General features: G+C 46.3%; 1 protein-coding gene and 1 long non-coding RNA gene across 15 annotated transcripts in view; both read right to left on the reverse strand.

The window, feature by feature from the left end:
* Nucleotides 1-10,135, reverse strand: part of ZNF532 (zinc finger protein 532) — a 108,274-nt gene extending 98,139 nt beyond the window's left edge. For 3 of the 14 annotated variants that reach the window (XM_060121545.1, XM_060121546.1, XM_060121544.1), the window contains exons 1-2: nt 8,188-8,986; nt 7,994-8,061 (exon numbers count right to left, since the gene is read on the reverse strand). In XM_060121545.1, coding sequence (XP_059977528.1) covers nt 7,994-8,061; nt 8,188-8,216 — 97 coding nt within the window. In that variant the 5' untranslated portion in view covers nt 8,217-8,986. Of the gene's footprint in view, nt 1-5,009; nt 5,106-7,993; nt 8,104-8,187; nt 8,987-9,881 lie in introns of those variants that run through there. The other 11 variants (XM_060121533.1, XM_060121537.1, XM_060121532.1 and 8 more) reach the window with 11 other exon arrangements.
* An 11,371-nt stretch (nt 10,136-21,506) lies between these two features.
* The window catches only part of LOC132504249 (uncharacterized), a 6,408-nt gene continuing 2,281 nt past the window's right edge, over nt 21,507-25,633 (reverse strand). The window contains exons 3-5 of the long non-coding RNA XR_009534807.1: nt 24,893-25,005; nt 22,216-22,291; nt 21,507-21,825 (exon numbers count right to left, since the gene is read on the reverse strand). This is a non-coding gene — a long non-coding RNA (uncharacterized LOC132504249). The remainder of the gene's footprint in view (nt 21,826-22,215; nt 22,292-24,892; nt 25,006-25,633) is intronic.

The raw sequence follows: 25,633 nt of genomic DNA on the forward strand, positions 1-25,633 counted from the left end.
GGTTGACATAAATTACACCAGTAGACGGACAACCCAGACTCTAGCCACTCGCCGACTGGGCTGAATTTTTCTGGGAGCAAAGACAGTTGTAAGATTATAACTACAAAATTTGTCCAAGATTTTCCAGCTACAAAAGGAAGTGCAGCCAAGTAGGAACAAGTACTCTTACCTAGATTTCACCCACTTTCACCAGATATAGGGCAGCTGTAACTGAAAACCTAAAGGCAAGGCAGGAGACACTCACTGTGTAAGTTTTCACGCCCCACCCTCCAAAAACAAAAATCACTACTGATAAAGGAGGTAAAAGAACAGGAGAAACACTACCTTCCAAGACAGAAAATGTCAGGGCTAAGGCCCTTCCCCTATAACAGGAAGCCTCAGGAACACGATAGCTAAGATTTTAGGGAGGTCTCATCACGCACCAGCCACTTCCCTAAGCACTTCATATGCATTTAATCTTCAAAACAACCCTCAAGAAAAGTATGGCTTAGAATTTCAGTAACTTGCTTGGGGTCTCACAGCTAGCCAGGGGCAGAACACAGGTTTATATCATTGAGGGCTGGGCAGACAGGTATCTATCACTGAGAGCTGACCAAAGGCAACTGAAAATCTCCATGGCCTTTCCACCCCAATTTAAGTAGAACACTAGCCATAATCACTTCTCAAGCTAGAGACCTCAAACTACCTTCCCCACTCTTGCTATGTTAAATCAGCAAAACCGTTAAGAACCAGCTTATCAATGAGTACCTGTATGAGGGCTTCATTTGAATCACTCAAGCTCTCAGGTTCACAGGATGTAAGGACTGTAGGTATGAGCTGGCCTACATATACCATCAAAACACATATGAGAAATTCTGGAAGGCAGAGAGAAAGGAATGATGGCAACAGTCTTAGACCAGGAGGTCTAGAGTGCTGGGTTCTAGTTCCAAATGTGCTATTGATATTAACTACCTGCTGAACCACCACCCCCCGGCCCCGGCCGGCACTACTACCGATTTAGGCTCACTATAGAAAATAAGGAGATAACTGTAAATATTTAATGTATTTCCAGTTTTGTGATTTTTTTTTAACACAGAGCTAGAAATTTTCTAACCTAGAAGTTTTTCAAAAATTCTTACTGCTCAGATACCTAAAGAATTTATTCCTCACAGAAGAAAATTATCAAAATCAATACCCATTACCAGACCCATGAGTCAGCAGGAGTTTGGTTCCCTAGAAGGTAAGACTGACTTGAGAAGACAGACATTCAAGAACCACACCACCTTGACTTTACCTTTAGGTCTCTATGAATCCTTCAAGACGCTCAGAATCTCTAATTATGTACAGTTGTAGTAATATCTGACTGAAAACAAAACCTGCATTTGGGGGCCCTAACGACCATCAACTAGAGGATACTTGGTGGGGAATACTTGGGACAGCTAAGAAGGCCACTCTGAGTTCATCTAAAACTTACTTATTTCAGTCTCCAGATTTCGATTAAGTAGAATTTTCTCTCCCCCCTCATTCTAAAACAGGCAGAATTTAGAACTTCCTGTCTATAGCAGATGATTCAAAGAATTCTTTAAACTATGTTTCTGTGTTAGAACAAAAGATTTTTCACAACACCACTTTCAGTTTCCTTTGATTTTCTTATCCTTTTCAAAGAATAGATAAAACAAAAACACCTCTTGGTTCCTTCTCCCAATTTGTACCTCACCCTAGTACCCAGAAAAAAACATTTAATCAGGTCTTTCCAACAGGTTATTCCTAGCACTGTCCGTCTTGGGTGTAGATACAGATCCTCCGCTCTCCGTGACGACTAAGGCCAGGAAAACCTGCCTAATTACAAAGGCCCGCGACTGTGCCTCCAGCTTCTCCGTGACACACGCACCGTCCTTAACGGCCACTCCCGACGCAAGAGTCTTCGGTGCCTTTGCTGTTTACCGGCTACTTGTGTCTCTCCAGCCTCCTCCCCCCAAGCACCTTCCATGGTTTCCCCTTGTCCCCAAGGCAGAAGAGCCCAGTGACGAGGGACATGCTTCAAATTCTGCCTCCACCACCATTTCTTTTTTCTTTTTTTTAAACATCTTTATTGGAGTATAATTGCTTTACAATAGTGTGTCAGTTTCTGCTGTATAACAAAGTGAATCAGCTACACATATACGTACGTCCCCATATCCCCCCCCCTCCCTATCCCACCCCTCCAGGTGGCCACCACCATTTCTGAGCTGGTACACCTTGGCCAGGATCCTGGCCTGAGTTTCCCAACCTGCACCATGGGGATAACAGCATACAGCTCACCTCATCGTCTTGCTATTAAATGCAGGGAAAGGCCACCACAACGGACTGTGCTGCCTGCAGGTGTCAGCTACTAACACGTGGTCTGCCTTTCTGGAAATGTCCTGCCCTCCAACTTTCTGAAGCATGCTTCTCAAGTTCTTCAGCCCCTACCTCCCCTTCATTTATGCTTTTTACTATAGAAACCATTATCTTATGGGAGCCCAAACTCAAACCTTTTCATACCTTTCTTCTATCATCTCTGTTCTGTATTAGCTGCCGCCAGTCTAGACCTCCAGCTCAAACAGATCTGGGAGGCAAAGGACACCCCGCGGGCAGGCAACACAACCCAAACCTGAACTCACTGTATCAACACCTCCACCTCCCAAATCTTTTCTGCCTCCTGAGTTCAGAATCTGAGAGACACAAGTAACCCGTGGCGGCAGGTAACCTCAGAGAGCTGCCTCTGCCCCTACCCCTCCATCACGCTGCATATCCAGTCGGGGCCCAGCACACACACACCTGCACCTGATGCAGTAGCCGCCTACCACTCCCTCCCCACGCCAACGCCTCAGAGGGAGCCCTCCTCCTTTCTCCTGCACTGCTGGGGTGGGGCCTCCCCTCTGACCTCCCTGCCTCCAGCCAGAGAAGTCCTCAGTCCTCATTCCATCCTCGTGGTGCTGGCCCAGGACCTCTGTCATGAAGAGTCTTTCTGCCTCTGCTGTCTACACAGGGAAGCCCACGCTGGAATGGACGATATAAAATGAACTTCAGAAGCCTGGCCCTTGTCAGCCTCGTAGCTTCCTCCTACTCTCCCATCCCCACCTGCGACACCAAGCTCTCCCAGGGCCTTTCCACACGGCACTCCATCGGGCTCTCATGCTCTTCCCCCAAGTCTCTGCCTACCTTACATACTCTTAACTGGTTGTGCTCAGCAGCCACCTCTTCCAGGGCTCCTCCCTCCATGCTTGGCACTAGGTGGCCTATTCACATTCCTATCATAGCATCTGTAGGCTACTTCCCACTAGGTTTTCCTCTCTGGATTCCTTTTCCCTCGGTCCTCCCAGTGCCTAGCACAACGTCCGGTGCTTAGTAAACACGCAGTATCTGCTAAATGGATGAAATAATCCCCAAATTAACAATGATTCCCACTTCTCGAGCTCCTCTCCCTCCACACGTCACCATAACCTCTCCTGATCCTGAACACTGCTTTATCCTCTAAAAAAAACCAAGCTGCTTCCAAAATCTCCCTACTTCAGTGCTCTGATGTTGCTTTAATACTTTCACTTCTTTAAAAGACACAGGGCTTCCCTGGTGGCGCAGCAGTTGAGAGTCTGCCTGCCGATGCAGGGGACGCGGGTTCGTGCCCCGGTCCGGGAAGATCCCACATGCCGCGGAGCGGCTGGGCCCGTGAGCCGTGGCTGCTGAGCCTATGCATCCGGAGCCTGTGCTCCGCAGCGGGAGGGGCCACAACAGCGAGAGGCCTGCGTACCGCAGGAAAAAAAAAAGACACAAAAGCTGAATAATAACTTCAAATATTAAAATAACACCAATATTTTGACAGTCAATAAATCAGACAACTTATCATTAACGGTAAGTTCTTTCTGCAGCTAAGATTTCAACGGAGCTCTTTCGTACCCCTTTCCAAAATTTTGATTCTATTATTGGTTGGTGTTTTATGGAACCTGCCGAATGCCTCTGAGGAGATGAGGAATAACTGCTGAAGGGAATAAAGGCCATTTCACCACTGGCAGGTTCTTGTTTCCACTTTCGGCTAATTCCAATTAGTTCTGGGTTATAAAGCCTGTCATCCCGTTAGTGAGTGGTCTATTATCATGAACATCTCTCAAGTGTCTTCAGATAACATTTGCTATGAAAAATTTACTTGGGCAGTCTTAACTGCAGCTGACAAGGCTAGATCTTTTTTGTGAGGAATGACCAGCTGAATTTACTTTCATTCCTAACTTCTAATTCTTATCTACTTACCATATGACCCAGCCATCCCACTCCTAAGCCCTTACCAAAAACTTATGTTCAGACAAAAGACCTGTATGCGGATGTTTATAGCAGCTTTATTCCCAAACACCAAAAACTGGAAATAATCCTAATGTCTTTCAACGGGAGAACAGAGAAACAAACCGTGGTACATCCATACAGTGGTCGACACAACTTGGCAATAAAAAAAAGAACCACGTACGGATACAGAAGACAACATGGATGCCTTTCAAATGCACTTTGTAAGTCAAAGAAGCCATTGGTATGGCATTCTGGAAAAGACCAAATATAAGGGCAGAACAAATCGCTGGCTGCCGGGAGGCTGGAGTGGAGAGAAGAGTCTGACTGCAAAGGGACAGCAGGAGGAAAGTTTTTCAGGCAAGGGAACTACTCCCTATGGGTAGTGGTGGCGCATACACAGCACTACACGCTTGTCAAAACCCATAAAACCATGGGTTTTACTGTATGTAAATTTAAAAGTAAAAAAGGGTAAAAAGTTAATTATTTAACCATGACATAGTTAAAGATTATACGCCAAATACAGGCATACCTCCTTTGCGCTTTGCTTTACTGCACTTCACAGATACTGTGCTTTTTTTTTTTACAAATTCAAGGTTTGTGGCAACTGTGCATTGTCAGGTGATAGTTAACATTTTTTTCAGCAATAAAGTATTTTTTAATAAAGATACGTACGTTGTTTTTCTAGATACGCTACTGCACACATTACAGTACAGTGTAAACATAAATTTTATACATACCAAGAAACCAAAATATTCAAGTGACTTGCTTTACTGCGATCATCACTTTCTGGTGGTGGTCTGGAACCCAGACCCACGGGATCTCTGAGGTACTGCCTGTATAATTAACACAAAGGTGTGGATTTCCTCGACGTTAAACAGTGGCTGTTGTTATTATTTTGTTGCTACTGTATTGCACTGATGAGGAAGAAATGTTAGGGGGACGGGGTGGGGGGCAACCCCAAGTCTTTCCCCCCTCCCCGTGCTGGCAACCTTTGCGAGGCTCCACAGGAAGGCAACCTCCACCCCAGCTGTGAACAGCTAAATGGAGTTCCACCAAGGATATGGGAAAGCTTATTCACAACCAACGGGAGACAGACGGTACCCCACAGTACAGCCCAAGAAAGCATTTCAAGGGAAGAAATAAAGGCGGCGGGGGGGAGGGGGGAGAGACTACAAATCCTGAAGTTCTAACTCATCCTAGTCAAAGGTATCAGCAGAAAATTCCATCCACGTGTTGGCTGCAGCATTCCTAGACCCTCCTTTAGAAAGGAGTCAAGGTGGGAGGTGGGTGGGGAATCTCTTTGTGAGAAAAGACAGCAAAGAGAGAGAGAGAGAGAGAGAGAGAGAGAGAGAGAGAGAGAGAGAGAGAGAGAGAGAGAAGGCGAGCGAGAGTTCTCCTAAACCAGGAGGCTGAGAGTTCTAAAAACCCTGGATCCAACGTTCTTTAACATGGAAAAAGTGATGCTAAGTAGGCAAATGATAAAAACAAGCAAAGGTTCACCACCCAGTGACACTTTCTTTCCAGCGGACCCTCGTCAGCCAAACCGACGCATTCTTCCTCCAGAGGGGACGGCCCGCCTGGCGTCCTTGGAGACTGCCCCAGGCAATCCCGAGCAGGCGCTGGGCTCCGGGCTCCAGGTGTGGCTGCCCACAGGGCGACAGATGGGGGGGGACCCGGAGGGCGCCAAGGGTGGGTGCCACCCTACTCCCACCTGGCTCTTCTGGGCAAGAGGATACTGCGGCTTCTCCGCACTCACATTCCCGAGCCCAGAAAACTCTGTTCCTCTCCGGGAGACCTGGGCCTGCCACATCCTCAGAGCCCAGCATGAGATCGCCACCTGAGACAAACCTCCAGCCAAGATGGGCTCCTGATTGCAGCCCTGGAGAACCAGCTCTCTGACCTGCAACGGCTCTCTGCAGCTGGAAAGTGGAAAGACGGGCCTGCGTGCAAAGCAAATGCTATTTTCCAGGCGCCTTCTGGGGGGAGGGGGAGTAACAAATCTAAAAACCACAGAGAGTAAACCAGAACGTTCTGGGACACGCCACGCCTTACAAAAAGGGCTTTAAAACATCCTATCAAGAAACAGTCACTGCAAGGGGGTAGCTGTCAAAGGTAAATAAAAATCACTGACTTTCTAAAGATAGGAGTGAAGGACTCAATTATAAAACAGCTTATTGTAGTATTAAGCTAATTAAGGTTTATCACATTAGCCATCTGAGTTTTAGTTGGCACCAGAAAAGCAGGAACAGCATATCATGCAACGTGGATTGGGATCTGCTTTGCAAGCAGATTTCTGCCACATTCAGACACAGAACCTCTGGCAGTCAAAAATGTTGCAGAATTGAAAACCAATTTTCGCACAGTGATTTGTCAAGAATCTTGTTCCATCACGTGAGCTATTTACTGGTCTCCCGGTCCGAGATTACATTTATCTCTATTAAATACCACACAAAGTATTCTGAGCTAACCATGCCCTGTTGTTTCTCTTTTGCCAGTTTTATCACACGCTGGATGCTCTGAAATCCTATGAAAAACATTTCAACAATAAAACCCTTGCATACTTGACACCCTTCACTGCAGATATTCTACCCACCAACTGTCAGCACAGAACCCATTCTAAGACCCTCGGCACTTCTGAAAAGACTGCTCTGCTGAATGCAAAGAGGAACAAAATACCCTCCACAGAGTAGGGGAGAAATTTGTTTTCAATCGTGTCTTCTATGGGCTCCTCTTGACTGTACTTTTACCAAACCAGAAGACAGAACTAGTTCTATCCGTTGTTGGCGTTCATCTTGGATTTGATTCTGGAACTGCTGGTTTCCTGTTTGGGGAAGTTGCAGTTCTTTTCACAAGGAACCCCAAGGCGAAATGTTTCTTATTCCCCTGTGAGGGCTCACTGCCTTTGTTCTTTACTTTGCTACCACTGATCACTGCTGCTTCTCTCTTCTCCTCTAAAACCTCTTTTGGTTTTGGAGGATGCATAAAAAATGCCAGCTCAAAGCAAACTGTCATCCTTTAAGGCCCTGGACATTTTCTACCATCCGCTGCTGTAAAGCTCTGAGTTAACAGGCATCTTTGCACAGAGGAAGCCAGACTACCCAGTCTTCTCCTGGCATTGCATTAAGTATTCCATATTAAAACGTATGCCACAAATAATCCAATGGCAAACTCACCGTCAACACCCCACCCCCGCCCAAATCAATAAAAGCCATTCCACCACTTGACTCAGAGTGAAAAGCCTTTCAGGTTAACACACAGAGCAAGGTAAAAAGAAAGGTGATGAATGAACAAAAGGCAAATCTACCTGCAGACTCCTCAGATCCCAAAAAGGTGGCTAGGCTGCCTGGATTTGACAAAGTCCTTCCATTTCCCTGTAATCATCGGGAAAATGCCCCATGTGTACTGCTTTAGTCTTATGCAAAACAGTGCATTCCCCACAAGGCCCTGACGCCTACCATTCTCTTCAACTTGCTTCTTTTCAGGCCTGCCTCTTATAAATGACCAGCCACATGCGATTTAATGAAGTCAGTCTGATTTCGCCTTGATAGCAACACTATCATAAAGTCACCCTAATCCCATTAAACTTGGCTAAACGTCAAGAGTATTTCTTCTCCACTCTCCACCCAATATTATCTCCAGGGTACCAATGCACTGTCAATCTGTGTCTGAACGGATCTTCAAATAAATACTTAAATTCATGCTCAAAATTATCATATCTCACCTTGTGAACCTTGACCTTTTGGAAAGACTTTGGACCAATGTTCAGTTACTGTCACACGGTTGCATTCTCTGCAAATATGAAAGGGTTAAAAGCAGCCCCAGTCAACAGGCCTACAAGGAAAAAAAAGACAGCATGTATGCCTTACAGCATCACTGGAACGCATTTATGCTCATTTCCTAGAACAATATTGTTACCTTTTGGCCTTCATAATAGTCAGAAGCATCCCCAAAACCCTTTAGTAGCTTCTAAAAGGAAAAGCACAAAACAGAACATACCCTGCAAGAGAAAAAAACATGCAAAGTAGCATTCTCCAGCAACAAACTATTATTACAAATCCATCAGTTCATTTTGGTTTTGTTTTGTTAAAAACATAGAGGAGAGAGAGAGAGAGAGAGAGAGAGAGAGTGAGAGAGAGAGAGAGAGAGAGAGAGAGAGAGCGAGCCTGCAGAAACCAAGTGTCCCCACCCTAGCAAGGCACATTTTTTTCTTTAATAAGGGTCATAAATCTCAGCTCCTTGTCCATCCCTTAAGCAAAAGAAAAAGGCAGGAAAAGCCCAAGTAATCTCAGACCTTGCAAACCTGCACATTTTCCCCCATCTTCTCTACACAGACTCTTCTAGGGCTCCATTAGTCACGTACCAGTGCTGTGTGGTGTCTAAGTGTGCATTCACATACTGTGTTGGGATGGTCCCTTCCTGCAAGCTCCTCTGCTTTTGGCTGCCATGAAGGGAGGAAGCTGCTATCCCACTGTAGTAGCTCAGTGACTGCATTGTGCTCAGGAGCTGATCTGCCTCAAACCAGTTTCAACCGGTTCTGGTCACCCTACATAAAAAAGCTATGGCAACCCTCGCTGAGTTGCCAACAAGTCCCTGAAAATCATCAGCACAGGGAGGATCTCGCTGGGGGTGGCTGCTCCCTCTTAGGTCTTGGTGAGGACGGGAAGGTCATCGTGGGTCCCCTCCACCGGCGCACAAGCACACAGCCCTGGAAGGGCTCCCCTCACGAGCACCCCAGAGCCCCTCGGGCCCATCCCCCCTCCCGTCCACCCCAAAGCCCACCGCAGACACTGCTGCCCCTCCTTCTCCTTCCCCCACTTACCTCCCACAACCTGGCTCAGATCTTTGTGTACGTGTGTGTCAGTGTGTGTGCTCTGGGTTGGTGGCTGACAAAGAGCCCCCAGGAAAGCAATCTATGTGTGTCTGCTCACCCTGGCTGCGTCGGCGGCAGGGGCCGGCCTCGGCCTCCTAGCAGAGTGCTGCGGGCTTGTTGACCAGGCTCCTCTCTGCCTGTCACCCCCCCACCCAGCCCCCTCCTCCCGTTCCTCTCCTCTCTCTCGCAGCCCTGTCACCACCACCAGCAGCCCCCCAGTCTCCTCCTCCTCCTCCGACCTTCTCTTCTTTCAAGCACCTGGGGGGAGTAGTCCAAATCCCTTCACCTCGGGCAAGAAGTCTAGGGCTGCCCGGGGTGGAGGCGGGGGGGTGGGGGGGGCGGACTCGGGGCCAGTGGGACAGAGGGGCACAGAGGCCTTTTAAAAAATCCGCTGCGCAGCGCCAGCGCCGGAGGGGGGAGGAGGCGAGCGGCGGCGCTCACGTGGCCCCCCTCTCGGAACCTGCGGGGCCTAGCCAGACCGGCTGGTCCTCGGCCCCCCCAAGGAGGCCGGCGGGGCGCGAAGGCCGGCCGGCCCCAAGGCCAGGGTGGGACAGGCCGCGGCCGTCAGGCCCAGGGGCCGGAGCCTCACGCGCCGGCCCCGACCGCAGGGCCGGGCACGAGGGGCCCGCGCCCCCGCCCCTCGCCGGAGCCCGCCCGCGCCGCTTCCTCCGCGGCCCTGCACCCCTCGCTCGGCCCGGCCGCCCCCTCGCCGCCCCCCGCGTCCCGGGCGCACACCCACCCCCTGCCCGGGGTTGGCCTTCGCAGCGGTCAAGCCCGGGCGTCTGGGCCGCAGCTCGGATGACCTTTGTTCAGCGCGGCGCCGCCGGCGGCTGCTGCTGCTGTAGCTGCTGCTGCTGTCGTCGTAGCGGCGGCGGCGGCGGCGGCGGCGGCGGCGGCGGCTTCCATGTTACGGGCGTGTCAGCCGCATTCCCGCTGCCGGGGTCGAGGTGTGCGTGTGCGGCGGAGGGGCCTCGCCGCCGGTGCCGCCGCCGATGCTGCCGATGCAGCCGCCGCCGCCGCCGCCCGGGCCGCCCCGCCGCCGCCGCCGCCGCCACCGCCGCCGCCGCCGCCGCGGCCTTGCGGTGCGCCCGGCCCGGGCCCCGCGCCTCCCCGGGCGCCGCGCTCTAGGCCGCACGGCGGCGGCGGCGGCGGCCCGCCACGCCGGGGCCTACGATCGGGGTGCGGGCCCGGGCGGCGGCGGCGGCACCGGCGGCTCGGCCCGAGCGGCGAGCGAACAAAAGGGAGCGCGGGAGAGGGGGAGGGGGCGGCCGGTGGGGGAAGGGAGGATCGGGGAGAAGGAGGCGAGACGCGAAGCCCCGCAGCCCGCGGGCGCGGACGCTCGGCCGGTGCCGACTCGGCGGAGGGAAGGCGAGCCGCGCGGACCTGCCAAGTCTCGCCCATATGCGGCCGCCGCATCGCGGCTTCGCCCCGGAGAGCGGGGTGGTGGTGATGGTGGTGCTGAGGGCCTGCTGCTTTTTCCAGCGGCATTGCAGGCTCTCACCCAGTCCTTTTCATGGCCCCAAGCCGCAACTTACTCGAGTGGAAGGAAGCAAGGCCTCGCCAAAGATGGTTGCAAAAGACCGCGAGCCTCTACCCAGGATCTTGAAGCCAAGGTGGTGTTTTGTTATCCTCGTAATGGTGGCCAATAAGTCAGAAGAGAGCACGCTATCTTCAGATGCATTAAATCTGGAATTCTCCCTGGAGGTGGAAGAAGGGGCTCTCTTCTGGGTAGTTAGTGGTTTGGAGCCCTTTTCGCCTTAAACTGAGCCACAAAAGAATGGAAGACACCCCCTGGGGTGGGGAGAAAGCCCTGGTGTAAAAGACACACGTTTTGCTTTCGGAGAAAAAGCCACTGGGGCCAGATTGAAACATGGCATGTTCAGTTCATGTAGCTTTTTTTTTTTTTAAATGGGGGAATGATATTGAGTAAACAAGATGTAATAGCGAAGTCTTTAAATTCACGAAGGGAGATGTGTACAAATGTAACAAGCACATATTGTACATACAGCAGGTGGTCACAGCCTCCAGAACACACACACACAAAAGATACATACATAAACCCCGTAAAGACTACAAAGGTGTATAATCGTTACCACGTCCGAGATGGAGACAATATATTAGCACCAGATCAGGTATGCTGTTCATATAGCCTTGGGTCCTGGTTCGTACAAGGTTCACAGACGTGCACTCGGTTGAAAGGTTTTTTAAAAAACGAGGAACCCCCAAATCAACCGAATTGTGCTTACCCTAGAAATAGGACAAAATGGAAGGATCTGAAAACAATGTCACCAACACCTCTTAAAAAGGCTCACTCCTGTTTGATCGGACTGTGAAGATACTAACGTTACTCGAGGAGCCGTGAAGATTCCCAGCACAGGAAGCGTTTCTGTGCTTTATTTTAAATTACATTAATTGGTTAATATTTGCAAAGTGTGCTGCAAAGTTTTCTTTTGTTAGTTTTTTTTTGGGGGGGGAGGGTGTTGTGTTTTTTTGTTTTGTTTTGTTATCTCAGTGTGCCTCTGCTTTGCATTAACTTCCATCGAGGAAGCCATTGTTCTCTGTTATGGGGTCATTGTCTGATGTAAATTGGAAGCAGCATTTTTGCTATTTAAGACTTTTCATGTAAATGAACTGAATGTTTCACGGAAGAGTTGTTGGTCTTTAATTTCAAACAGCAAATTGTTTGGAGTTGCACGTAAATTGGGACACATTTACACGTGTTTAGAAGGACCTATGTAATCTGCACATTTTGCCAGCCACGGGATCACATTTATCAATGTTACAAAATGGTGAAATTGAAACTCATCTTCTTTTAGCCTGAAAACGGTGCCAGTACTCTGTGGGTTGAGTTTCAACTTTACCTGGGCTTGATTTCATTTGAAAGGAGGCCTTTTTTCTTCTCCCGAAGGTGGGCCTTTATTAATATGCATGTAAAAACATTACGTGCAGTGGAAAGGATACAAGGCCTTGCTTATCTGAAATCGTGATCCACTACACATATTACGATGTATGGAATTTCATAATGTCCACACAATAGTAAATCTTAGCTTTCCTCGATTTAGAATCTTTGTTTACTTAGAATACCTTCTTACCCCTCCCCCAATTCACTTCTCCTAGAGAGTTGAAAGCACAGCACAAAGTGTTTGAATGGTTTCAAGAATTGTACTTCCAAAACTCAAGTCTGGATTGCTTATCGCAGGAGCCTTCGGTTGTAGAACCACCTCACATGGCTTCAGAATATCATATACTTTTTGAGCAGAGCTCTTTACAAAGCCCAGTATTTTGGTCAAGCCTCGGAAATTAGTTTGAAAGCACAATTCATCATTTGCACAAACAGCAACAGATAACATTGCATCTGCTTTTTAAAAACCTTAACCAACCAGAAGTAAAAGATAATAATTTCTTGCAAATTATCTCAGTTCTCTTTTTACAAAGAGGATTTCAGAGAAATCCCTTTGCCAGGTAGATCAGTAGTGAAAAGCAAAGCACCCATCTTTATTCTATGAAATCACTGAATTTCACAGCAGTAAAAAACAATTTTTAGTGTAAGTTAAAAAAAAATAGCACTACCCCTCTTCCAAAAATTAATACAAAGGTTCATTCTATTATTGTGCATATGTAAGGCTATCTTGGGCACCACCCTGCTTTGGGCAACAATAGAAGTAAAGAATGAAATAAACTATTATTTGACTGCTGTAGATACGAAGGGGCAGAACAAAGAAATCATATTATTCTTCTGTCAAATAGAAACTAAAGGAATTCCAAATCCTTTGGGATTTTGTTGTTGCTGTTTTTATTGCTAACTCTTAATGTCTTCGTTTATTCCTCCAATCAGTGTATTGCAAAATCCCAGCATTTTTTTTTTGCTTTTTTTTTTTAAACCTTTTGTGGTTTGAAGCTGACTTTGTAGGCGCATATAGATATCAGTCTACACATCATACTTTTCCTCTGAATTCCACTATGAGATTGGGAAATTCCTTTGTTAGGCAGAGCACACAAAAGGTGTGTTCCTTGAGGGAAAGGAGAAGGAAAACAAAAAGAAAAGCCTTTTCTTTATCTCACCATCAAAAGGCCCGACAAACCACTCCTTAAACTGACAGCCCCCTGACTTGAGCTACATATTTTGTAGCTCAAAACTAAGACTAGGCCTAGGAGTTTATAGAGTTTCATATGTTAAATTTGTTGGCTTGTTTTCAAAGGAAGTATTACACTATTTAACACTAGCATTACAATTTCAAGATCTGTAGCTGAGTGGCCAGCAAAGGGGAAAAAAAAAATCCATCCTACGTCTTCAACAAAATATTGAAAGAATCAGAATTTTTTAATATTTTCCAAAAACATACCTTTGAAAGAAATCATAACCAGATTTAAGTTATTATTATATTAACCTGCCAGAAATAGACTGAGGGGAGGTCTAGGAGAGGATTCCCCTTATTTTTTGTTAGTTATTTCACAAACAGATTTTCCATAGCAAAGCTACCTCCCCTTTCCCAAACCTTATCTGGAAATACCTGCAGAGCCTTCACTCAGAGACCTGAAGGAGGTGGGGGCTATGTCCTATTAAAAGATAAACTGAGACACATTAAAATTTTTAAATGGGGATTTGAGCAAAAATCTATTCCAATAGGGCAGTGCCAAACCGGAAGTGCTAGGGGACTCCACCTACAGAGGCTGGGGAGAGGCATCGGGAGAAGGTGAGGACTCAAAGCAAGGAAATTATTTGATTGGCTACAGCTTAAAACCTAGTTGGCTGTTTGTGATTGGCCGTCCTTATCGGTTTTGATTTTGTAACCTGGAGGTATTTCCGGGCTAAGATTTTGGTTTATTTAAGTAAGTGGCATTAGAGCCACCTCAGTTTAATGGCCTCCTCATTTAATTAATTTAACGGTTCAAAGTTGGGCATTATTTAAGAGTCCCCCTAGATATCCGAATGACCTCCGAATTCCTGGGCCCTGGATGAATTCGCTAATCTTCATCTCCTACTGTCTCTTTAGGCCTAAATGCTGAAAAGCCAGCCTTGCCTAAGGAAAGAAAAGGATAGGGACCGAGGAAACGGTTGTTGTATGAACTCTAGAGAATCAAAGAAGAGCAAGAAATTTTGGGATTGGGATACCAGCAAAGAGTCATCTTCAGCAACTATGGGCCAACAGACAATACCTGTTGAGAACTTTGTAAGATTTCCTAACCCTTTGTAACTTTTACATTATGTCTGGGCTTCTTTGAAAGAAACTGGTTGTTTGGGCTTTTTCCTACTAAGAGGAGGAGAAGAGAAAGAGGAGAGCTAGAAAGGTATATGAGAAAAGGAAAGACAATCAGACTTAATCCTTTAAGGAGGAGAAGCTAACACATAGGAAAGGGGACTTACTTCCACCCAAGAACGGATCTCATTGGTTCCCTGCAGCACAGAGGCTACCTGGGCACTCTGTATGTGCATCTTCATCTTTGCATCTTCCGCCCCCCACCATCTGTAGCAGTTAGCCCAATACCTTGTACATCCCATACTTGAAATTAACTAGTTATTTGTGAACTAAAGAATGGATAATAAACCCACAAGTACCTAAAAATAAGCATGTCCCAAGCTAAACATAAGATCTTTTGCCACTGTAGTGGATACTGTAAGCGTTTTGTCTAGAACCATCTTTGGGGTATACACGCCCATCCCCTAGCTGCTGAGACTATTGCTAGCTGACCACTCACAACTGAGTCCCCGGCAAATTGCCTTGGCTATTTTGTGCCAGGTTCTGTGAACTGTCTCACCCAAGTTTACACTCCTCCCCCGGGAGCAGCCAATGTCTGGCTGATGTAGCAAGACCAAGGCTTGCCTTAATTTGGGCCAGTTCTAAAGAGCCATCCTAGCTCCAGAACTCCCTGGAAACTGGCTTAGGCCTCAGTCTCCACGGCACTGTGGGTCAGCTCCTTCTACCTAATCTGGCCGTCCTCACTCCCTCACAGGTGGCTCTCCAGAGATTATCCAGAGCCTACTTCTAAGAAACTCAGCCCCAGACACCAACCAAACCAGATCCACCTCCCCCTTGATTCTGCCACCTGATGACACTTACTACCTCATCTATTCCATCGCCATGTGCTGAGGATTCTACCTCCCGAGGATCTGTTGATTCCAGTCCCTTTTCTCCATATCCATCACCTGGACTCAACCTCCTGCTCATCCCCTCAGCTCAAAACTGGTCCCTAACTGATCTTCTTGCCTCCAGCCTGCCCAACTTCCAATACATTCTCCACACCGAGAACTCTAGGAACATTTCTAAAGATGCCAGCTTGTCACCCCTCTTCGCAAACCTTTCCATATCTCTCCATTGTCCTTAGAATAAGGTCCGGGCTCAGAAGACTCTCCATGAGTCAAGCCGTTTGCCTGTCCACATCCCTTGCCCTCCCTCCTCACACTCTAAGATCCAGCCTTGTAGAACTTTTCGTTCTTTGAATGAGACCTGATGGCTCTCGCTGCCAGGCCTTCACAGCACTATTCCCTCTTTCCGGGAGGCTCTCCCCACCCTTCCCAATCCCATTCGTCTAACTAACTCCCATGTATCTTTAGGTCTAAATTTACGTCACTCACTTGGAGAAGCCTTCCTTGACCTCTCTCTACATGTACAAGCTGAGTGGCCCTGACATGTCCCTAAGTTATTCTTTTCACGTGACACTTGCTGTGCGGCTTGCAGGATCTTAGTTCCCGGACCAGGGATTGAACCCCGGCCACCATGGTGAAATCGCCGAGTCCTAACCACTGGACCATCAGGGAATTCCTGACACTTGAGTTTTCGGCTCTCTCCCCATGTGACAAGAAACCTGTGAGATCAGGGACAATGATACTTTGGCTCACTGAGGTCTCTCCAGTGCCATCATCACATATAGAAAGACATTGAAAAATTAGGTGTTCAGAACATCCAGATTGATTAAACGCCCGTAGGGATTTTTTTTCTCAATGACATTTGGAGATAAGAGATGATTAAATACAATTTTTGCTAAACAATGATAAGTTTATTTAACACCAAAAGACCCAAAGCCACATATCACTAGGGAAACATTGGTTATTTCTGGAGAGGTAGAAAACACAAATATAAACCAACAAATGTTAAATTAGGAAAATAATAACCAGAAAATATGACTGCAAAATAAAATACATTCATTTGTCAGCAAACAGTTGGAAGATGCTTAAAAAATATTGCTGTAGATTTGAGCAAACACATATTAGAATAAATTACACAGTGTGGGAAGATTGCTGTACTGTTGAAAGAGAAGAGCAGCTATTTCTAACATGCCACTGCTTAGGGTATATATGCACGATCCCGTTCCAGTGATGACAGAGCTGTACAAACTGATTTTTTATGAACAACTAAATAAAAAGTTTAGCAGAGAAGGTATATTCTCAATAATAAATGATTTCTTTAATGGAAACAATATATGATTTTTTAAAAACTCATATATTGAGTTTATGTTATTGTAACAATAACAACCAAAGAAGCAGCCACTCTCCAGGAATTTTTAATTCTGGGATTAAATTACAAAACTTCTAGCACATAAAATCGATCACTGAATCATTCACAGATAAGCTACTGCAGCCAAGATATTGAAGCCAAAATTTCAGAGATTGCTACAGGATATCATCAGTGAGGTTAATTTTATTTTTAAAGGGGGGGTGGGGGGGTATAAGAAGGACTTTCCTGCCAGAAAGACTCAATCTTGGACCTTGAAAGATGAGGCATCACTACTGAAATCTTCGTACCACACAGTGGTTTGCTGGATATGTTACAGCAAAGAACTTTATAAAGATAAGCTATTCGTTGTCCTCTTAAAGACAGTAGTTTCAAATCTGCTGTCCTTTTCATTAGTAAATGCTGTCCATTACACACTGCCTGGCAGATATTTTGTTAGAACAAAAAAATGCGTGCGAATTCCCTGGCGGTCCAGTGGTTAGGACTTGGCGCTTTCACTGTGGTGGCCAGGGTTCAGTCCCTGGTCGGGGAACTAAGATACCACAAGTCTCTTGGCAAGGCCAAAAAAGGAAAAAAAAAAAAAGCTTAATCTGTTCTTTTAAAGATAATGTTCTAACCATGAGGAAGAAAGTGATTACTTTTAGAAAGAAACTCACGCTATGGAGAGAGCATTTTAGATTTTAGAAACAGATGTTTAGCAATCACTTGTGATTTGGTGCTAAAAATTATGTATGAATGTTACCTTTAACAACTATCAAGTATGTAGTTTATATCATAAAGTGAATTTTCTAAACTGTTTAAAAAAAATACAACTCCCAGATGAAGAGCTTTGGTATATTTGAACCTATTTGTTTAAAATATAAAAATGCAATTGCAACATCTTCCCATTTACAGGAACAACTGACTGACATCGGGAAACAGCGACTCATCACCCAAATTTCCACTCAACCTTTTGCACAGATGGTAGGTGGAATTAAAAAGTGAGCATTATCGGGCTTCCCTGGTGGCGCAGTGGTTGAGAGTCTGCCTGCCGATGCAGGGGACACGGGTTCGTGCCCCGGTCCGGGAAGATCCCACATGCCGCGGAGGGGCTAGGCCCGTGAGCCATGGCCGATGAGCCTGCGTGTCCAGAGCCTGTGCTCCGCAACGGGAGAGGCCACAACAGTGAGAGAGAGGCCCGCGTACCTCAAAGAAAAAAAAAAAAAAGAAAAAGTGAGCATTATCATTAAGCACTCGGTGAAAATGATCCACCTGTTCCAATGGTACATAACTTTTCCCACTAAGACAGCGTTTAAAACAACCAACGTAAAAAGAAACTGAATTTAGAACAAGATCTTCAAATCACTTTATCACAATGTGTTCTACCAAGATTTCCCAAAAAGATGCAGGTTGAATACTAAAAGTTTTAATGACAGCAAAATACTTTATACTGCTCATAAAGAAAATTAAATTTTAATGACATTGTTTAGTCCATCATAATTTCAACCTTCTTTGACTTCTGTCTTTGCATATAATTTGTAACGTACAAGACATATCAGGATAGTACTCTCTGTGTTTAATTTATAAGTGAATATATAGGTGTGATTCATCAAGAGTAAAAGCCACTGGGGACTTCCCTGGTGGTCCAGCGGTTAAGACTCCACACTTCCACTGCAGGGGGCACGTATTCGATCCCTGGTCAGGAACTAAGATCCCACATGCTGCGCGGTGTGGTCCAAAAAAGAAAAAAAAAAGAGAGTAAAAGCCACTGGACTTGAAAATTTTCCTTGAGTGGACAAGCTCAATTTTTGCTAGATAGAGTGAACACTTGTATTCCTTAATTTCACTGCATTGACAGTCCAGATTTGGGGAAATAAATAACCATGATCAGATAAATAATCATCATCACACCCGTCTTGAGTTTCCACCTCAGCCTCTCACCAAATATAAAGGCAATCAACTGTATCACTTCCAGAGGATTCCTGGATCCTCCCTTTCCATCAGCGCCTCTCCTCTGACCTTTCCCTCATTTTGTCCCTCCCAGTCCATCACACAGAGTATTAAGTCAACTTGACTGTAGCATGTGGAAAATTCAGAGCATAAACCACAACCAGTTAAACTAGAGTAAGTCCCCTACCTACGAACCTTCAAGTTGCAAATGTGTGTTCGCATGTCCAACTACATAAGTTAGTTCACATGTCTGAGGTACACTGTCACATGCATGCATCCTCTACAGGTGGTTGTGCTTTTGTGTACTTCACAGTACTGTAGAGAGTACAGTAGTACAGTATCTTTATTTCAAGCTAGATCTGCAAGAGGACGACTTCATTGAGCTCCTTGCTCTGCAACATGAGGAGCTTACTGATGAAGACCTGACGGAATTGGAGGCCCAGAGAAAGGACCAAGAAAGACAAGGGGAAGAAGTAACTGAAGAACCGAAGAGATTCACGACGCAAGGGGATTTTCTTTATTTGAGGAGGCACTGTTAGTTTTTGAGGCACAGACCCGGATGTAGAACGGTACACGAAGGTTGCAGCAGCCGTTCAGAATGCAATCCAGTACTACCGTGTCATCTATGACAAGAAAAAAAGAGCTACTACCCAGACATCACTGGATCATTTTTTCAAAAGGGTAGACAGAATTGAATCCAGCAAGGAACCGGAACCTGTGCCATCAGCGTCAGGCGTGAGTGAAACTGCAGCTTGCCCTCTGTCTCCCGTTGCTGACGATCCTTCGGCTCTACCATCTCCCACCTCCTCTCCCTCCTCCAGTCAGTAACTCTTCTTGCAATGCCAGCCCCTGTATGCCAGCTGTTGTACTGTACTACTGTACTTTTCAAGGTACTGTACTGTAAGACTCAAAATGTTTTATCTTTTGTGTTTGTTATGTATTATTTGTGTGAAAAGTATTATAAACCTATTACAGCACGGTACTGTTTAGCTGGTTGTGTTAGTTGGGTACCTTTGTTGGACTAACTTTGTTGGACTTAGGAACGCGCTCTCAGATGGAACTCGTTCCTATGTAGGGACTTACTGTACCTTAGCACCAGGCACTGCGCACCACAGGCACCCCGCAGTTGCTTTGCAAAGGGAGCAGTAACTAAGCCCCTCCAGGGGCTGCCACCCATCTTCCTAGATTCTTTTAACTAGCCCATCTTACCCTTACCCTCTAAGCACAAATTAAGTCAAGAGGAATAAAGACCCTTTCTCTTGGGGCGTAAAATAAACCCTCTACCCCTCTTTCTGGCTGCCTCCCTAATGAAACTATAGTCTGAAAGATTGTCCCTACTTTGGGAATTCTGCATGGAACTCCTCACATCAGCCCCTTCTTGAAATTCTTTCTTTCCCTTAGCTTGATGCCATTCCCCTTTCTCTAAAGATCATGCTTTCTCAGCCTTTCTTCCTAGCTGAGTTTTCTGCAGTCCTCTGTTTAATATGGATGTTCTCAAAGTTCTTTTTTTTTTTTAATAAATTTATTTATTTTTGACTGTGTTGGGTCTTCGTTGCTGCGTGCGGGCTTTCTCTGGTTGCGTCGAGCGGGGGCTACTCTTCATTGTGGTGCGCGGGCTTCTCATTGCGGTGGCTTCTCTTGTTGCAGAGCACGGGCTCTAGGCACGCGAGCTTCAGTAGTTGTGGCACGTGGGCTCAGTAGTTGTGGCTCGCAGGCTCTAGAGCGCAGGCTCAGTAGTTGTGGCGCACGGGCTTAGTTGCTCTGCGGCATGTGGGATCTTCCCGGACCAGGGCTCAAACCCGTGTCCCCTGCATGGGCAGGTGGATTCATAACCACTGTGCCACCAGGGAAGCCCTTCTATCTTTTTTTAAAAATTTATTTTTTATTGAAGTATAGTTGAATTACAATGGTGAGTGAATTACTGCTGTACAGCAAAGTGATTCAGCATATATATATATATATATATATATACATATATATATACATTCTTTTTCATATTTCAAGGTTCTATCTTTGACCCTCTTCTTTTCGAACTCTGCATTCCTTGGGGAAACACATTCGTTCTCAGGGCTTCAAGTATCTCTTTATTCTGGATTCCCAAATCTCTGTTTCTAGCCCTAACATCGCCTCTAACTCCAGATCACAATGAATTGTCAAGTAAGCTCGAGAAATGACTCACAGTCATGTCTAACTCGGGAGGTCCAAAAGACACCTCCTCTTCTCCCATCCTCCATGGTGGTATGTGACTCAACGGCCCCACGCTCCTTTCTCCATCCCTCTGCCATGTTGCACTCCTGCCTCCACAGCCAGGAGGCGAGGACTGCCTGTGCTTTCTGCAGCCTTCTCCGTGCACCTGTCCTCTGTCCCCAGCTCTGTGGATGCCTTGGTTTAAGGAGCTCCCTCTCATCTGCTCTCTGTTTTTGTTTGTTTGGGCCGCACTGTGCAGCATGCGGGATCTTAGTTCCCCAACGAGGGATCGAATCCGTGCCCCCTGCAATGGAAGCGCAGAGTTTTAACCACTTCCCTCAAGGGAAGTCCCTCTCCTGCTCTCTTAACAGAGACTTCTTCACTTATCGCTAACCTCTTTTCAAGCAATTTCTGCTCACCAAACAGCCCTTAAGCAAGCAGCTTATCACATTAAATGCATATACACCATGTTATTCCTTCCACTGGAAGAAAAAGCGCCCCCCTCACGTGATCATCACCACCTGCTGACGAGACAAAGCTGAGTTGAAGGCTCACCACAGGAAGTCGGGGAGAACACTCCTCAAAATACTTGCACAGGGCTTCCCTGGTGGCGCAGTGGTTGAGAGTCCGCCTGCCGATGCAGGGGACACGGGTTCGTGCCCCGATCTGGGAAGATCCCACATGCCGCGGAGCGGCTGGGCCCGTGAGCCACGGCCGCTGAGCCTGCGCGTCCGGAGCCTGTGCTCCGCAACGGGAGAGGCCACAGCAGCGAGAGGCCTGCGTACCGCAAAAAAAAAAAAAAAAGCTTGCGCAATGTCTCATAGGGAGGGGGAAGGTCAGAATCAGGGGGTGGGGTGGGAGGAGGGGCGAGGACGGGAAAAATAAAAGAATTTACTGAGAATTGGAAGCTTGGTTTAAGGTGGGCCTATCAATGTGGGAGCTTGGCTAGGAGGCATGAGTCCAGGATTGATACAAACAGCAAGGTGAGGACTTAGAGGCGAGGGATTTGAAGAATCTTAGTGCACGGATTACTGTGTCCTTTTCATCAAGAGTTGATGGGTCTTTAGAGAAGTTCTTCTAAGAAACAACCAAACCATTATCTGGGACAGGAGAGCTCTGGAAGAATAAAGAAATGTTAATTAAAATAACGGAACAGAAAGTGATGTTAACATAGACACTAAGGTATAGTGTAGGTTCTCAAAGTCCAGGCTGGGGTGGGGAGTGGCCAGTTCTGGTTCTTGCTGATTTTGCCTCTTCAGGGCCTCCCTAATTTGACTCTAGCCTCCTCCATCTCATCCATCCTGTCTGAGGTTGTGGTACCAGGTGACTAGAGAAGAAAGAGAAAACATGCACAGAAGTATCCCTAAACCTTCCTCTCTGGAACCTTTATTACTAAGTAATAAAGCATTTGGGTAAATAAGGACAATCTCAATTTGAAAAAAGGTCTGATCCCTTTATCCTTAGCAAATCCAAAGTAGCTTGCCAAAAAAGAGGGGAATATCTTACCCTCTGTAAAACCAAGACCATCGCAGGACTCCTCCACGATCAGGTGGGTAGGATCTTAGGGGCACATATGGCGGATCTGAGGAAAGAACTGTTTTCAATTTTCCTTCTCTTTATTTATTTCGTGTTAAAATATTTATATTGTTTCTGCTAGGAAGCTTGTCACAGAATAGACAATTTTCCTTTGTGATTACTATCCTAGCTAATATACCAATAAGCACTTAGAATTTAATAGCAAAAGCCCACGAACAAATATAAAGCCAAGGAAGCCTTACCTTTGCCTTAGAGCTTTGGCTCTTTAGGTAGAATTTGGAAAACTATTCTTTTTTTTTTTTAAATTTATTTATTTTTGGCTGCATTGGGTCTTCATTGCTGCACGCAGGCCTTCTCTAGATGCGGCAAGCAGGGGCTACTCTTCCTTGCGGTGCGCGAGCTTCTCATTGCGGTGGCTTCTCTTTTTGCAGAGCACGGGCCCTAGGCGTGCAGGCTTCAGTAGTTGTGGCGCACGGGTTTAGTTGCTCCGCGGCGTGTGGGATCTTCCCGGACCAGAGCTCGAACCCGTGTCCCCTACATTGGCAGGCGGATTCTTAACCACTGCGCCACCAGGGAAGCCCTGGAAAACTGTTCTTGATCTGTTATCCTGGGCACTTTTTTTTTTTTTTTTTTGCGGTATGTGGGCCTCTCACTGTTGTGGCCTCTCCCGTTGCGGAGCACAGGCTCCGGACGCGCAGGCTCAGCGGCCATGGCTCAGGGGCCCAGCCGTTCCGCGGCATGTGGGATCTTCCCGGACCGGGGCACGAACCCACGTCCCCTGCATCGGCAGGTGGACTCTCAACCACTGCACCACCAGGGAAGCCCCTGGGCACTTTCTGATAGTGAAGAAGTCATGAAGTATACGTGCAAGTGTAGAAATAATAGGAGTGCTCACACTCATACCAAGCTATTCTGCGTGTAGGATGGGATTTCTTTTTTTTTACATTTTATTTTATTTTTAAGATTTATGTACTTGGCTGCACCAGGTCTTAGTTGCAGCATGCGGAATCTAGTTTCCTAAGCAGGGATCGAACCCAGGCCCCCTGCATTGGGAGCGCGGAGTTTTAACAACTGGACCACCAGGGAAGTCCCTGCAGGTGAGATTTAAAGCAGCCCTTCCATCTGACAGACTCGCCTGCCTTTAGAGACCCCAGTAGTACTCTCTAGCATAGAGCAAGGTAGCAGTATAAGGTTCCACAGGAGCTCTCCCCGTACCCTGGTGTGGAGCTTTGAGGCTGAATCCCATCCTCAGTGCCAAGGTCAACAGTTCCACGTACTACCCTTCTTCCTTACCATTCTTTGTCCTTTTCTACTACCCCCCCCCATCACTTAGACTTTAATAATACACATTGCAGAATTAGGATATGATATGAGTGGCTAATAGAACCGTGGACTGACCTGGAGTTAGTTGATTTCAGTTATTGAATGCTTACTGGTGCAGAGCCCAATTCGTGACCCTAGTACTGGACCTCGGGGTCTCTGCGGTGCTGTTCCTGCTGATATTGGATGGCTTTCCACAGATATTTACCAGCCTGGCTCCCTCCTTCTCTTCATTCATGTCTCTGCTCCATCATCACCTTGTCAGAGGGGAGCTTCCCTTGCTGCCCTAACTAAAATCGCCCCCTTCTATCTCTAGTTAGCCCTTTACTGTGTTTTATTTGTCCCATAGCACTTACCACTACCTGGCATTATATTTAAGGTTGCCAGATATAATACATCCCATCTTTGGAACCTACTTAACACTAAAAAATTCATTATTCATCTGAAATTCAAATTTAACTGGGTGCCTTGTATTTTTATTTGCTAAATCTGGCATCTTTCATTCCTTTCCCTACCATTTGAATGCAAACTCCATGAAGCAAAGATGTGGTCTGTTGGATTCACTGCTCTAAATCCCCAGCATCTAGTGTTCTGGAGTCTCATCAGGCTGGGCACACAGTAGGCACTCTGTGAGTGTTCAGGAAGGAAAGAAGAAAGCACAAAGCAACACAGCACCATCTGAGGACTTTGTGCTAACAGGGCGATGCATGCCGCATTCCCATCTGGCTTCCACTGTCTCCTTGGAAAATTTTCAATTGTAACGGGGATTCCAAAGATGAAAACATTTGCTTTCTGGTCCAGATACTGGATTAAGACCACCAATATGTACCAAACTGCCAAACCCCAGTCAAAGGACAGCTTACAAATCCCACTGATACGAATCAGAATTGAGCCATAAATTTGGCAGTAAAAACAAAATCCTTTTTTTTAAACAACCCCTAACCATTCCTTGTCTTGCCAAGTGTTCTCCATCTACAATCACCGGATTTCCTTCCCCAACTGCATTCACTCTGTTCCTCCATGGCGCTCTTGTTCACATAAGCTAGAAAACAAAACGACATCCATCAAATATTGTCCTCAACGGCCAGTCTTTAAAATACTTGGCCGTGTCTAGGGTGATAGTTTGGGCAGCTTCATCTGATGTTCTGACAACTGGGTATTGTTAGTTTTGACTTGGTTACTTAGAGAAGACTTTGTAATCCTCCCACCCCCAATCACTCATGTGTATTTACTCAGCTAAGTAACTCTTGTGACCCGTGGCGTTCCTCTTATGGGTCTTTTCCAGAGGCAGGAAGCCAGAAAGGTGGTAGAAGCTCAGAAAGCACACCTTTTCCACGCAGCAGCAGAAAGTATTTCTTGCCGTGGTTTGATCTTTAATAGCTTCCACCCAGATGCAAACCAAGTTTTCTTTTTCTTCTGCTTATTCCATATCTCACCCACCTGGAAGAAAAAAATAAATAAATAAAATAAAAATGGAAAACATCTACCTTCATACAAAGAAATAGCCACGTATGTCTTTTGTCTTGCTAATGCCTTTAAGCTTCGCTATACCTTCACCCTACAGCATAATTATGAGCAATGTATATCTCAGGATGTCTTGAAGTAAATGATGGGATACCAAGAATACAGTGGTGCGATACAGGAAGAAAGTGAGGTTAGCTGGCGCAGTTTGCTACTGAGAGCCTGCCAGGAAAATTTCAAAGATCCAAGAAACAATCCCATGAAAGAAAAAAATGGAAACAGGTGCAAGACCTAAATGGCCAGGCATCTTGGAGCTGAGGTTTATAGAAAGAGATACCATACATACACTGGGTGGTTTAGCACTGGATCTCTGGTGAATCTATGTTCTGTCCAACTTAACATTACTTCTAAAGTTCATAAGACATACTCCCACCTTCATGGGCGAGCCATTTTCTGAACAGAGTCTTTATGCTGTCAGTAATTGTACTAGAATACAGTGAAGATTTTCGTATGCTTTGGGTGCATAGGTTCTTGCATCTGTTTCTCCTGGTACTTCGATCTTTCTTGAGCCTCTAGGAGTTACTTTTGCCTTTCCTAGGGAACCTAC

Source organism: Lagenorhynchus albirostris, chromosome 14 (assembly GCF_949774975.1).
Source record: "Lagenorhynchus albirostris chromosome 14, mLagAlb1.1, whole genome shotgun sequence".
Taxonomy (NCBI): Eukaryota; Metazoa; Chordata; class Mammalia; order Artiodactyla; family Delphinidae; genus Lagenorhynchus; species Lagenorhynchus albirostris.